The 15,120-nt window shown below is 30.7% G+C and overlaps 3 protein-coding genes across 3 annotated transcripts in view; 1 reads left to right on the top strand and 2 right to left on the bottom strand.

The window, feature by feature from the left end:
* Positions 1 to 15,120, top strand: part of LOC113519004 (cubilin) — a 256,728-nt gene that overhangs the window by 203,240 nt on the left and 38,368 nt on the right. The window lies entirely within an intron of this gene.
* On the bottom strand, positions 2,520 to 5,294 carry LOC113519094 (anionic antimicrobial peptide 2-like). Its single transcript, XM_026904151.3, has 3 exons — positions 5,136 to 5,294; positions 3,366 to 3,536; positions 2,520 to 2,693 (listed from the first exon to the last, which is right to left on the bottom strand). Exons 1-3 carry the CDS (start codon positions 5,178 to 5,180, stop codon positions 2,661 to 2,663), a joined length of 249 nt encoding a protein of 82 aa, XP_026759952.1. The 5' UTR covers positions 5,181 to 5,294; the 3' UTR covers positions 2,520 to 2,660.
* LOC113519093 (uncharacterized) lies at positions 7,790 to 10,982 on the bottom strand. The gene is made up of 3 exons (XM_026904150.3): positions 10,848 to 10,982; positions 8,771 to 8,962; positions 7,790 to 8,175 (listed from the first exon to the last, which is right to left on the bottom strand). Exons 1-3 carry the CDS (start codon positions 10,899 to 10,901, stop codon positions 8,125 to 8,127), a joined length of 297 nt encoding a protein of 98 aa, XP_026759951.1. The 5' UTR covers positions 10,902 to 10,982; the 3' UTR covers positions 7,790 to 8,124.

The following is a 15,120-nucleotide window of genomic DNA, read 5'->3' as shown; positions in this document are numbered from 1 at the left end:
GCCGAGGGATGGGCAGCAGCGTCCCTCTTAAAACATAATCAAAGCCTAACTTCGGTTTCCAACCTGGCTGCCAAGCGTGGCATATACTGGCAAAACCCCCCTTTATGGGGGAGGCCTGACTAATATGATGATGATGGTGGAATTAGCTGTTTTGCTTTTATGTGAAAACTGTCAAAACTTTTTTGCCTTAAGTATTGCCACTTACTGATTTTTTTTTTCATATTGATGAATGTCTAATAAAAAATGCCATTAATATAGCATTAAGCTTAACATTTATACATATTTTACAATGCAGTGTATAACTTACATACATAATGTACAATGTAATACATACATAATACTGTAAGATTTATTTTCTCAACTAATATTATAAGGAGGAAAGATATGTTTTTTTTGTTTGTTAAGAATAATCACCAAAGCCTAACTGCGGTTAGGCTCGGCCCCTTTTGGGAAAGGTCTATGTCCAGCAGAGGACAGTTAAAGGCTGATATAATAATAATGGATAAACTCTAAAAGTACTTAATCGATATTAAATTTTTTTTCACCTATACAAAGCTGCATTATCAGCTGAAGGTTATTTAGTTTTCTCATAGGTCATTGCTATAGATAAACCTCATTTTTTTTATGCAACTTAGAAAGTCAAACAAGCCGACGGCTCACCAGATGGAGCGGTGACCTTAACCTATAGATACGAGCAGTACTATGGACATAACAGAATATACTGTTTCGACCATAATAGCCTCCATGCGTTGCCATTCTTAAGGACTCATGTGTTATTCCTCTGTACCCTGTAAATTCACTGCCATACTCTTCAACCGAAACACAGCCATGCAACCACAACTGCTTCACTGTAGAAACACGAATGGGACAGAGGTGCCCAAGTAAACGACTTTTGTACAAAGCCTCCCTCTGGTTGCTAGTTGCTAGTACGTAATTTATTAATATAATAAAAGCAAAAGTTTGTAATGGAGAATGGGTAGATAGATATTTGTTTTTCCTTCACGCAAAAACTATTCAAAGGATTTGAATAGAATTTGCTACACGAGTAAGTTATATCCTAACTTAGTACACAGGATACTTTATGTACTGATTCATGCGGGCGGAGCTGCGGGATACAGATAGTTTTATATAAGATTATTTTATATGCATACTGTTTTAAAACTCGCAAATATATGAATTTGTCTTTTGGATTTCATGAAACATTAACCAAGTGGCACTGGTGTAAATCTGAGAAAAGCCTCGCAGACGGTCGAGTCGAGACTCAAATAGGATCAGGTCAGGCTTTGTAGAGGGGCTTATCGGCCACCTGCTTCTATGCATATTAAAGCCAACAGTCCCACAAGTTGGCGGCCAGAGGGAATATTCTATTAGGTGTGAAAGAAACTTACTCTCTAAGTACTATAAAGAGTTCTGTCACTTATTTAACAAAAAAAAAGGCGCGGGATACAGTGACACAGCAACAATAGATTTATTTTTTAATAAAATTTATTTATTTAAATTTATTTAAATAACTTTATTGACCAAAATAAATTATGGTACAAAAGATGGACATAATGCTAGTAACATTCACTACCTTTGGGGTGAACAGTGAATCACAAACGCGGTACTTCATTATTATATTAAAAAACATGGATTTAAATAGATGTGGTAACTGTGTCAAGGTTTATTAAAGTTTAATAAAAAAAATAATAACATTTTTGATTATGTATCAGTGGAACATAATATACCTATAGTTCTCGCAATATCAACAACTTATATAATTACTTAATTATTATTTGTGTCGATTATTTTGATAATATTAAATGTCACTGTGCCTATTGATAGAGTAAGAATATTTATCTGAGGTTAAAGTTGACGGTCTTTTAATTTTTGTTTCGATTACTTATTATAATTTTGATAATATTAAATGTCACTGTGCCTATTGATAGAGTAGGAACATTTATCTAAGGTTAAAGTTGACAGTCTTGAGAACTTTTATCAGTTTTGATAAAATTCTACTTCATTTGTCCCATTTATTTGTTATTTATAATTTCCACAAACTTTAAAAAGAAGAAGATATTTAATTCAGTTGTATTTTGTTAAATATTGATTACTCCATAACTCCGTCAGTTTTAAACCGTTTTGTAAAGTTACTTTTTATCTGAAAGAATATACTTGCAGATTGGTCGAGTACAAATTGTACCAAAATTGATTTAGTGGTTAATTTTTTAACCAAAGTACCTGGTTTAACCACAAACAAAATCGGTCTTTTTCATGGAACACAGTCTTAATGATTAAATAAAACTTAATTGTTGTTTGTATGCTATATATATGCATATATGTAAAAAACACATTACTTTGTCAATAATTTTTCCGACTGTGTAGTGATTTTGAATATCTTTTTACTATCATTTTTTTTTTCTGCAAAATAATATTTCAAAAAAACTATTCCGAATATCACTAAATATACGAGTATAGGAATCACACTGATATCTTTCATATAAATCAGAATACTTAATACATAGTATTAAAAGAAGGTATTTAATTGATACTTTTATAATTGTGACTTGATTTTAATAAATTCAAATTATTACATAAATTTATTGCATCATTTTCACTTTTGAAATAGTAACTGATAATTGTAGTGGCAGTTTTCCAGAAGAATACTTCTAGTCTCTATTTTACTTTGGCGCTTCTTTCTTCTCTGTGTTTAACTGAAAATAATACATAATATATAAAGTTAATAAGTACTTTAAGGTCATATAGTGATTGCACTTAATAAAAATTTTGTCATTAAGGGAAACCTTTTACAAAATTCGTAGCCGGGAGCAATATTGTATGATCGATATTAGCAGTAAGTTATAAACTGTATTGAAAACTTAATTAAAAATAAAAATGCAGTCATCAAGTAAATATTTCAACAACTCAAGCTTCTTTTTTTATTTAAGAGTTTAAATTCATTCAACTTACGTTATGGGTTTAGAATTAAGAAAAAATAAAAAAATACGATCATATATTATGGTTTAGTGTGACAAGTGGGATACGGCAAATAAAATGTAGAGTACGAAGGCATGACATCTTATTTCTAAGTAATAACAATAGATAAGGGCTATCATAGTGTGTTCTCTGATATCTATGCTAAGGGTAATGTTCATAAATTATTCTTATCCATGTAAAGATAACCTGATAAAGATTATTCTTTGTACTTTTAGTTAAAATTTATACTTTTTTTTAATTACTTAAATAATGACAAGAAATGAAACGCAAGCGAAGAGACAACCTTATGGGTTATCTAACCAAGTGACGCAGAACTACTAGTAGGGCAGACCCCAAATAAACTGGAAAAATAGCAAGGAGAAAGAAGAACAAGAAGAAAAGGTACTTACTATCTTTCCCAAGCTTTCGATAAAGTTGTTCACTTCCGACTTTATTTTATCCGAGTCAAAGGCATTTTGCACCTGTGTATTGAAATTTTTGGTGTACTCTTCAAGCTGCTGCTGAATGTTCTTCAGGTAGTCGGGTGTCGATTCAGTTTCACGCTTCACAAATGCGTGTACCTGTATAATATGTAGTTTTCTATTAGTCAATGATAAAAAAATGAATAAAAAAGCGCTATAGATGTATGTATAAATAAATAACGTTAATAAATAAATAAATTTATATTCCTAAAATATTCGAAAATGCAACCTAGAGATAACGCTATTTAGTACCACTATAATATTTGCATACACTTTCCCGTAAATGATGTACCCGTTTTACACGAATTATAATAGGATTCATCTCGCATAACCCTCCGATGCAACTATGCTAGCAACTGAATATTACACTCTCATAGCGAGAAGTATATTAAACTTGGCGGATTATGCAAAATTAATACTGTTATGATACATGTAAAACAGATTTTTAACTCCCATATCTGTAAAGCTTTAGATTCCTAAACTACAACTTAAAAAAGATTTCTCTTCTACTTTGTAAATGCATCAATGACAAAATAATGCAATTGCATGAGAAATAGAATTATATAAAGCTTTATACTAAACTACCCGTTCCTCGTGAAATGACTAATATTCTCCATTTGAAAAGGAAGTTCCAAACAGTAGAATATTAATATATAGTTCTAATTGACATTCTACATTTTCCTTTAAAATTTTATGAAGATAAAACTTTAGTTACAAAATCTAGTATATTATCACATACAAATAGACATACACGATATAGATAACGCAATTCTAAGCGTTTCGTTTCCGCAATTACAAAATCACACTAAATCATATTGAAGAAATATGAAACATAATGGGAGATATTTAAGAAAAAATTATATGAGTGTCTTAATAAAATCAATAGATGCCAAATTTTTTACCAGAGGGAGACTTTGTACAATAATCGTTTGCTTGGACACCTCTGTCCCATTCGTGTTTCTACCGTGAAGCAGTTGTGTTTTCATGGCTGTGTTTCGGTTTGAGGGGTGGGATATGGCAGTGAATTTACAGGGTACAGAGGAATAACACCTGAGTCCTCATAAATGGCAACGCGTGGGGGCAACATGGGCGAAACAGTATACTCTGTTATGTCCATGGTATTGTTCATGTCTATAGGTGACGGTTACCATTTTCCATCTAGTGAGCAGTCGGCTTGTTTGCTATTCTAAGTTACATAAAAAAAAACTGTAGAAATTTTGTCTTTGTTCAAATCTTTGTTCGGGAATTACCCAAAAACTACTGCAGCAAATTAGATGCGGTTCTTACAGTCTTATTAAATCCAATTAAACTAATTAAATTCTAACTTAAAATCTGGTATATGTTTTATCTAGACACAATATTTAGAAGTGATATATATTATTGGTTTTCTTCTTCCATATGTACGAAGTAGCAGACAAAATCCTAGTACCTAATATACCCTGATAATATATTTATTGTTGAGAATCAAACATGCTATTATCTATATTTATAGCAAAATTATTTAAAAAATAAAATAAATGAACACAAAATTAAAATAAGATCAAGCAATAAGTAACCTTTACCATCTACAAAGGGATTCTTAAAATTCATTCAGAGTCGATGAAAGCGTTGGGTAAAATGCGCGAAAAAAAACCAGTCGGATTGAGAAATTCTTAGTCTTCGAGGTATCTTATAAATATAACGATTTCCAATACTCACACTGACAAGGCACACAGCCAAGAGAACAATCAATAGCTTGTTCATGTTTATTCCTTAGTTGCTTTGCTTCACAAGTGAACGAGACGGGATCGGGCGATATACTAAACTCTCGCACCACCGTTACTCTTTATCTATACCCTGGACGAGAGTCAGGTCATATTTGTTTTCTTATCAGCGATTCCGGGTTGCTTGTTAGGAGATCTAATTAATTAATGACTCTGCAATCAACATTTATCAAGTCCATTTCATCCGCTGAACTATTATTTCATTACAATCTAACGGTTATGCATTTAAACTATGTTTGTCTCATGTATTCGTCTGTTAAGTATCTACGTGAATTAGTTAATATTAATTGTATATAATTAGGTATATTTACTTTTCCTCGTAATGTTATTTGTAATGAAAGTGGTGGTTTTAATACGTGGATGTCACAGTATATTTATGGTATGATGCTTATGGTATTACTTCCAATGTTATTTCCAATTATATTTACTAGAAATCCGGCCCAACTTTGCATGAATAACTTACAATACTCGCAAATTATGTACTGCTCATGTCTAAAGGCAACGGTTACCACTTTCCATCAGGTGGGCCGTCAGCTTGTTTGCCATTCTAAGTTGTATAAAAAAAAAGGTTTCTGGATGTGGGAGAACTTTTAAAATCGATTTAGTAGTTTTTGAGTTTATTCATTAAAAACAAACAAACAATATTCCCTCTTTATATAATTACAGTTTATTTTATGTTATGTTTAGAATATTGTTAGGAACGTTAACTACCTATTTATCTCATATTGATTTTGTAACACTTGTTGCAATATGTTCTTTGTTAAGATACATGATTCTGCATTTTAAATTCAAATATCTTCAATACGAAACAGCTCATCGCTTATCAGTGTTTAGGTCAAGATTAAAGTCACTATTTATTGTGAAGCAAAATACACTTATTTCATTTGTACTGCATATCCTATACGTTCACGAATTTTTAAAAAATATCGGAGTTGAAAGTTTATTATAATATTATAAAAAAATTAAAACTTTAAATATTAATTATAATTCATATTTAAAGTTTTAACATTTTTATAGTCGTCGTATAATCTTCTGTAGTCTATACTATATATATATATATGTAGGTACTAATTTAGTAAGAATATAGTAACTGTTATCTGCTGTAAAGATAGCACAAGAAAGAATTGTATGATATATACCATAACAATTATACATAATAAATAATAATAACAATAACCTGTATCGAGCATACAGTCAATTAGTCAATGTTTACAAATTACTGAAACAAATAAATAGAGAGCATTTATACAAAGACAAAGTAAATTGATATCTAATATTTAAAAATAATTCGTCAACCATTTTTATGGATTTTTTTTTTAATATTGAACACTCTATATACTAAAATCCTAAAATCTGTATCTATTAATACAACCCTACTTTTTAAAAGAATAAAACACCGGCAAAGTAAAGACTTAATAGTCTCGTATTAATCAATTAATCTATTATATATCTATCACATATCATATCATATAATTAATCTAATTTATTTGTATAAAATTAATCATTTATGTAAAAAATTATGAATAAATTATCTTTATCTAACTTAAATGCAATAAATAAAGCTAGGGACCATCACTGTCTGTTTTCACCATTCGCTAACTTTGAAATATTGCTTGAAATGTAATATGCAGGTTTTATAATAGAATAAAAATCAAATTCAATCCATAAACTTTTAAACATAAAACCATAAGGTGACTGCAACATTGCCATATTAGATAAGGCTTTTACATCTCTACAATATTTGCGTGATAAAGACGATCGCTTGGTTTTTTCTTTTGAAGAATGGAGAAGAATTAGTAATCTGACCTATGCTAATGTATATACGAGTATGATATATGTATATATAGTGGCATCAGGTTATTGGGCCCATCGTGATAATGTACTAGAAACTAACCACGATTATTTCCTATAGTATCGAGTGAAGTCGACTTGATAAGATTTTTTTTTTGGAAAGGGATTATTATTGAAAAGGGAATAGTAACATTGCCTGCGTTTTTGTAATATACTGGCGAAGCAGTAATGAGAGATGATAGGTGATGATGCATGCAGGTCAATTGGCTCATTATTACGAAGCCGACAAGAATTAACCACGATGATCTCCAGAGGAACCACGTGGAGGTCGACCTGATTGAGTACACAGTTATGGAACTGTTAAAGTTTATTACTATCAATCCTTTTCTCCCCGACAACCCTGTATAACCCATACGAGTATTGCTGATTTTGAAGACCATTACTAACAATCCCTCCCCCTGAAGACGTTTGCTTGTAGATCACTATTTACTTAGGACAAAACATTCTATTATATATATATATATATATACTTTAAATAGGGTTTCGCAAACGAATTGTTAGTACTGAAGGTCCAATTTTAAGTGTTTGTTTGCCCACTCTTGGGATCAGGATGTTTGGAAAAAGTTACAATACGACAATACATGGACGTGGACATTCTTTTCCTAAAAATTGCACTATTTTCCTTGACGTCATCTTTTTTTTTACTGAAATTGAAACTGCTTCTTTGTATGTGTATGTTTATATTACATATTTTAGAAAACAAATTCATTATAAAAGACAAAAATTAAAAAGGCAAAATAATATTTAATATAATTTATTTACGGGTAATATATTATGTAATATCTAATCTGAACGTGTTATTATTATTTTTCAAACATTTTTTTGCTGTACGATTTTTCATATTGCCGAAATTCAGACTGCTGTATGTTGGTTTAAAATTAAATATAGCGAGTGGTTTCATATAAATTGAAATTAATTATATTTAAAATAAAATTGTAATTTTAACTGTTTATTAAGTACAAAACAAGTCTCCAAGTTCAGAAAATTGGTTAATTTTCCTCTATACAATGATTATAATAAGCGTCAATATTATTGTTTACCTAAAATACATTTAATAGTTTGTACTTTATTAATTAATTTGTGTTTGTTGTTGTCGGAGTATTTGTAGCGGTGAGGTCTTGAAACTGAAATAAAATACATTACATTTAAATATTAATAATTATTTGACAACTACATTAAAATATTTCTATTATATTTGAATTTATTCTATGTATATATTATCTGCACATACAGTTACACAGTAATGAATAAATGTATATTTAATTTATGGTATAACAATGCTCGAATCTCTTTTTTTTTAAACTGGTCATTTAAAAATAGAGGAGTAGGAAAAAATATACAATTTGGCATTATATGAGTTTAGATAAAAAGTTTTACGAAAATCTTGAAAAATATGATATAAGTGACTTGTGTAACTAAGAGAGTCTTTACTACTAATTAATTTTGTTTTAATGTTTCTATTTTTTGACACTAATCGACTTAAAATAAAAACACAGTTATTCATAATAGATATGATAGTGAAATTATAAGGCATGGCAACGTTTGAGGGACACCATGGGTTTCTAATCGCCTCGGTGCCGTTCGTGTATCAAAATTAGATTAGGAATGTTGCCTTTTTCTTCGTTTTTTCTATGAATGAAGATGAAATTGTACATGCATGTTCTCCTACCACTTTTTTCTTACATCCAAGTTATGGTATATATATAAAGATATCCTTACCGCTTTAGAAAATCGATTTACTTGATCACCAATCACATTTAATATCGGCTGTAATTGCTCCGTACTAATTTGATTCACCGAATTAGCCAGAGCCAGGTCTACACATTTCTTAAACTCCTCCACGTTTTTCTGCATCGATTGTAAAACATTTGGTTGTGGAGTCGATACATCTCTCTTAACGAAGGCTGCCGTCTGAAAAAAAAATATAAACAACTAGCTTCTACCCTGAACTAGCCCGCCTGACTTGGACATTTTGATTGACTGGGATAAAAATGGCCTATGTCCTTCTCCATCCCATATTGTACGCGTCCACCAAATTTCATAGGGATAAACATTTAATGCGCTAAAAGGTATCAAATAAACAAACTCACTTTTACATTTATAACTGTATCCAGCAACTCCGTCCATATATATCAGTATATAAGGTATTCTAAATGGTATGTTGAGATATAACACCCGTGTACCAAATTTCATTTAAATCCGTTCGTAGTTTTTGCATGAAAAAGTAACAAATATCCATCCATCATTGCAAACTTTTACATTTATAATATTAGTAGAATATTAATAATTAATAAGGGTAGTTTCTACCCTAGATTTCATGCGCGTGGTCAGAATAAGTGAATAATGATAAGTAAATTCAAAAAATACCTAATGTCTACGTCCTTCTCCATTTCTAACTACGTGTACACCAAATTTAATGATGGTTAGTTAAGTTACGAGGGCTGCCTTTTAAGTTGTGTCGTTTGAAATAAATATAGACAATGACACCTTTGAATAGAAGATACAATAAAACTATTCGACTAATCTGAAAACATTCTTTTGTTTTCGAATTCTAAATTCAAAAACATGAAAATTCCAATTTTTTTTTTAATCGCGGGATGTTGGCAAACGACACGACTTAAAAGGCAGCCCTAGTATTAAGGCGCAAAGATATAATAAACAAAGAACTTACTTTCACGTTTATTATATTAGTAATGGCATAACGACACTAGAGGTAGACTTTGTACAACAGTGATGTGCTTGAGTATTTCTATTCTACTTGTTTAGCTACCAAGTATTTGCGCTTGTTAGTTTGGAGGATAACATGCCAGTACGATTACAAAATATATTCATCTTAGACCTCAAGAATGACAACGTATAACGGTACTACAGGTGTCTGTGTAATTTCTGTTATATCCATAGCAGGTACTATTCAAGTTTATAGACGACAGTTACCACTTTTCATCAAATAGGCCGTTAGCTTCTTTTTCATTCTGAATCGTATTAAATATTATTTTGTATAATATTTTAAAATCGATTTACATTTTATTCTTAACTCATTATGAAGGCAAATTCATATTTAATCAATGTATTTTTTTTTCTTTTTAAATAAAGGAATGTAGTGTACAGTTCTTTTTCTTGAATTAAAAAGAAATAAATAAGTTATCAGTTTAATGCTCCGAATTGTATTTCTCATTTGTAATGAGTTTTCATTACAAAACAGTACAAAGCAAACATATTTCATGAAAATATGTTACATGAACTCTCGAAAGAGTGTACTAACTCCTCTCATCTTCATATTGAGTATTAACCTAAGTAAATACAAGAAATATGACGAAAATTATTACGAATATTGATCAGGAATACCTTTGACGAGATGTCAAGCGTTATTTTAGATATTAAAATTATTATGTATAAGAGATAAGAGAGAAAAACATGATTAATGTAAATTCCAAGATAGAATATTCGTATATTTATTAATGCATATATTTTTTATACATATATATCTGTCACGCCTATTTTCCAGGTATGCATATTTATTGTTTTGTATAGCAAATTGGCTTCATTATAATTATCCTAAAGATTAGCTATTTGGTATACAATGCAAATCATATTAAGTTCGCATTTTTTTCTAGTTATTATGCCATAAAATCATAAAAATAAGAAGTGATAAATACCACTTTATATACATATCCATTAATAATATTTAATAAATATGCTTCATTCGCATCAAATTTTCATAATTATTATCATGTAATCAAAATAATCATCATGTAAAATAATATATTATTGAACACTATTATCTTGTAATACTCACATTAGAGATAAACAAAAGTAAACACAAAAGAGAGACAACTTTGTAAATCATCATAACACGATAATATCAAAACAGTGATGGACGTGAACTGCTGGCAAATGGCAAGGTGTTAAATAATAACTCTATTATGTACTTATGACCTCAACTACGTTACCATATTTGGATATCGTCACAGACATAGATTTAAATAGATATCGCAACTGCATGTTAATTTTCGGCTCCAAGTACTGTACGAAATAATGTACTAAAATTGTCAGTGGTAAATTTTGATTTAGGGTTCCTATATAAAATATAATAAAATTAAATAATTTTACTATTAAAAAATAAATAGATCACACAAATACCTTGTACAAACCAAACAGCTGCATCTAGTTCAAACTGAACTTCTTCTTGAATCTTGTACTATGACTACAAGAGAACGAGTAGGTATAGGTTCAATACCGCTAAAAGAAAAATGGAACCGTTATAGGATTACTTTATGTTCAGTTTATCTATCTGTATGTCAAGACCCTCTCTCTCTTTCTCAGGAACATGTGGAGGTATCAAACTGTAATTAATATCAAATACTCAAGTCTGCAATCCCTTGAAACTGCGAGTAATGAAACTTCTAAGTCATTGCATCAACAGATATAGCCGTTTATAGCATATATTTTGACATTTGTAAGGAAATCAAAACCTATAGAATACTTCTCATTAACTTAGAATCATAAAATTTAACAAGAAGCAATGTCGTAAAACACAAGTTAAAGGAAAAATCCGAAACCTATAAATTTGTAGTTACCTTTTTTATCGTAATTTGTATGATACCCTCGATGCGCGAGTTCCACTCCCACTTGGCCAAGTTTTTTTGTAAATAGATATTTACATAAGTGTAATGAAATTAAAATACCTACACACGTAATGTGATCTTTACTTGTAACTGTTTGTGCTTCTGATGAGTTCATTACTTCAATCTTTTGAAGGAAATAATAATAAGTATCTATGTGTTTACTTATTACACATAGTAAACACCCACATTAAAACAAATAGACATTCATGAATACAAATATTTATATTGTGCAAGGATAAAACTTACGACTATTATAAAATACGCCAATATGTGAAACCAATACACCATCAAGATCGTTAAAACAGCAATTTTGTCGTAACAAATTATTTATTTTACTCGGCAGTAAACCCTGTTGATTGCAAAAAGAACTGTCAGAGACTCTTCAAAATTTATGAAGTATTGATAAAAACAGCATTAAAAATTATATTCATATTTACTAAATCCTTTTGAATTTTCTATCCGCTCGTTTACTGTCAATAAATAGCTGTTGTCCTGATGTAAATTTAGTGGTATGCCAAGTTTTCTTCTTCTATAAGATCCGCTCCCATCAGAGATTAGACAACGTAAGGGTAATCTTAATTTTTGAAGCTGCCGCTGTAAAGAGCGATAGTGCTGTAGCAAAACCACTGCCGTAGGTTCTTCAGTCAAGAACGCTACCTCTTCCAAGCACTTCTTTTACCATCAATCTCACTTTAGGTGATAAATTGTAGTATACCGTACTTTTTCTTTTTCCTTTCCTCATGACGTGACCATAGTATGGATTTTTGTATGCTTAACAATGTTCTAAGCCCCAACTTTTTATTTTCTTTATACAGTCAGATATTGAAATCGGTTTATTTTAAGAAAATACTCTATTAGAGAGACCGAACATTGATCTCAAAGAAACGTAGAGAAGAGAATGATACAGATGACCTTGTCATGAATTTAGCTGTTAATTGAGAGGGTTACTGTTTTTTTCTTACATGTGCTTTTTTTTAAATTATTACATCCCTTTATATTGATATCCTCTATGTTAATGCAGCTATATATTTTTTAATGGGTGATAATGGAATGGATACCCCGCCTGTGCTATCAGTATACGCTGGTGGGACATCAGTGAGTGATGATAGGTGACGATAAAAGCAGGTTAGCCCATCGTGACGAATTCCACTAGAATTAATTCTAGGTCAACTTTATAGGCAACTTGCTGGCAATGGGTCAGTTAGAACCCATTACTAACAATCCCTTTCCCTCCGATCTATATATTTATAATATATATATAATTAATTACATTTTGAGACACGTTACATCGTGTACCGCTATTTGTGTGTTTGGAGAACATTTCATATGGACGATACAACACAAATATCGTATAATCGAATTTTATGATTTAATCCCAGACACGATTGCCGATTTAAATCATTTTATTCAATAAAAAGATTCGATTTCGATTCAAATTTATCCAATTTATTTATTTGTCTTATTGAATTTTATCTCATGTCGAAGAAATTGGAACTGAAACCTTGTGTAACAGCCACTTTTATATTTGTTATTGCGAATTTAAATTTCTTTAGAGGTAAGTTACAGTTTCTAGTATAAGAAATATATTTTGCAGTTTTAGCTTTAGCTTATTTTACACTGCAACATGCTTGATGCTTCATCAAAATTTAATTAAATCAAAATCATGTCGAATAATCGTCAAATTTAAGCTAGTCTCTATTTTATGCAACCTATTTTTTACCAGAGGGAGACTTTGTACAAAAGTCGATTGCTTGGGCACCTCTGTCCCATTCGTGTTTCAACCGTGAAGCAGTTGTGTTTGCATGGCTGTATTTCGGTTTGAAGGGTGGAGATATGGCGTAAATTTACAGGGTACAGAGGAATAACACCTGAGTCCTCAGGAATGGCAACGCATGGGGGTATCATGGGTGAAACAGTATACTCTGTTATGTCCATGGTACTGCTCATGCCTATAGGCGACGGTTACCACTTTCCATCAGGTGGGCCGTCAGCTTGTTTGCCATTCTAAGTTGTATAAAAAAAGAATAATTTCATTCCAATTCGATTGCATCCAAATTCGTACCGCAAGACATGCTTTTCGGCAAATACCTAATATTTAAACAAAAACAATACCGATAGGTAGTTGCCTAGTTTGAAAACTAGTTAATATTCAAACAAATCTGCATTGAAATCGATTCATTCGATTCGTCGTATTCGCATTGCCTGTTTATGATAATTGCACTGAACGGAACCTTGACACGTCGGATGTTACCGATCGAAGTTCACTTTACTATGTTTAAATGTGCATCATTTATTCAAATACTGTATAATTTTCTCTTTTATACAACACTATTATTAATTTTTATGTAAATACCACGATAGTTATGGCCACTAAAAATACATATATAATTTTAGATCCGTCCGACCCATTAAATTACCCAACTTTTAGAATTATCAGAATTACCAATAGAAACTATAAATAAATCAGTATTGTAATACTAGCTCGATTTATTAGAAGGTAAATTTTTACCATTAATAGTTAATAATTTAGGAAAACACCTACAATACATTAATAATTTAGAATTCTGAAATACAGGTTTACGGATTGAAAATATTTTAAAATATGAATCAGTATTGAAATAACCATCAGAGTTATCTGCAATTTAATATTTTAGATATATTCAAGACTGGGTTTCACCTGCGACTTCGTCTGCTTGACCGGGATTTCTTGATTGATCAGCATAAAATGCAGCCTTCTCCATCTTATTATAAGTGTGTATAACAAATTTCGAGACAATTGCTTTAATCGTTAAAGAGTCAGGAAGTAACAAACAAATTTTTAAATTCATAACTTCAATATGGATAATATATCCGAACATGAATGTTGTTTCATGTAAATTGTGATTTATTTACATAAACAGTGAAATTTTATAAGTAGTTATATTCTAATGCATAGAATATTACATATAATCATGCACATTATGTCATCATGTCAGCCTTAACCTGTGCGCTACTGAACAATAGGCCTCTACTTATTTTGGGCTTTGCCAGTAGTTACCACGCTTGGCAGGCAGATTGGCTACTGCAGTTAGGCTTTGGAGATGTTTTAAGGGGAACGCTCCTCAACCATTAAGTTCTCTTAGTCGCCTTTTATAACACCCATGGGAAAGGAATAGGTAGTCAATTCTATGCCAAAGCCACACAGCATAACCAAGCAATAACGAATATTATCGCCTACAGAGAAGGACATAAATTATTTATTATCCTGGTTACGTGAGGAGCATAATAAGTTACGTATTATTTGACTAAACTAGTTGTTATTTTGCGGAAGTTCATATCGCTGGTTAATTGATTAGAATTATTTTGTTTAATTTCAATACTGTATTAGTATGCGTGCAATGGCCAACATTTGAAGATTGACTAAACTATTTTTAATAGTTAAGTTACTTATTATTATTATTTTAG

This window comes from Galleria mellonella, unplaced genomic scaffold, assembly GCF_026898425.1.
Source record: "Galleria mellonella isolate WM207_F2 unplaced genomic scaffold, CSIRO_AGI_GalMel_v1 utg5358, whole genome shotgun sequence".
NCBI lineage: Eukaryota > Metazoa > Arthropoda > Insecta > Lepidoptera > Pyralidae > Galleria > Galleria mellonella.
Note: the sequence above shows the minus strand (reverse complement) of the source record. Positions and strands in the feature narration are given on the sequence as shown.

Bases quoted from the DNA above. Each gene is read 5' to 3' on its own strand.
- LOC113519094 (XM_026904151.3), bottom strand. From the start codon at position 5,180: ATGAACAAGCTATTGATTGTTCTCTTGGCTGTGTGCCTTGTCAGT. The intron at 3,537-5,135 runs GTGAGTATTGGA...CATATTATACAG, and splicing joins TGGCTGTGTGCCTTGTCAGT to GTACACGCATTTGTGAAGCG. The intron at 2,694-3,365 runs GTAAGTACCTTT...TATTATTTTCAG, and splicing joins TCGAAAGCTTGGGAAAGATA to TTAAACACAGAGAAGAAAGA.
- LOC113519093 (XM_026904150.3), bottom strand. From the start codon at position 10,901: ATGATGATTTACAAAGTTGTCTCTCTTTTGTGTTTACTTTTGTTTATC. The intron at 8,963-10,847 runs GTGAGTATTACA...TTTTTTTTTCAG, and splicing joins TACTTTTGTTTATCTCTAAT to ACGGCAGCCTTCGTTAAGAG. The intron at 8,176-8,770 runs GTAAGGATATCT...ATTTTATTTCAG, and splicing joins TAAATCGATTTTCTAAAGCG to TTTCAAGACCTCACCGCTAC.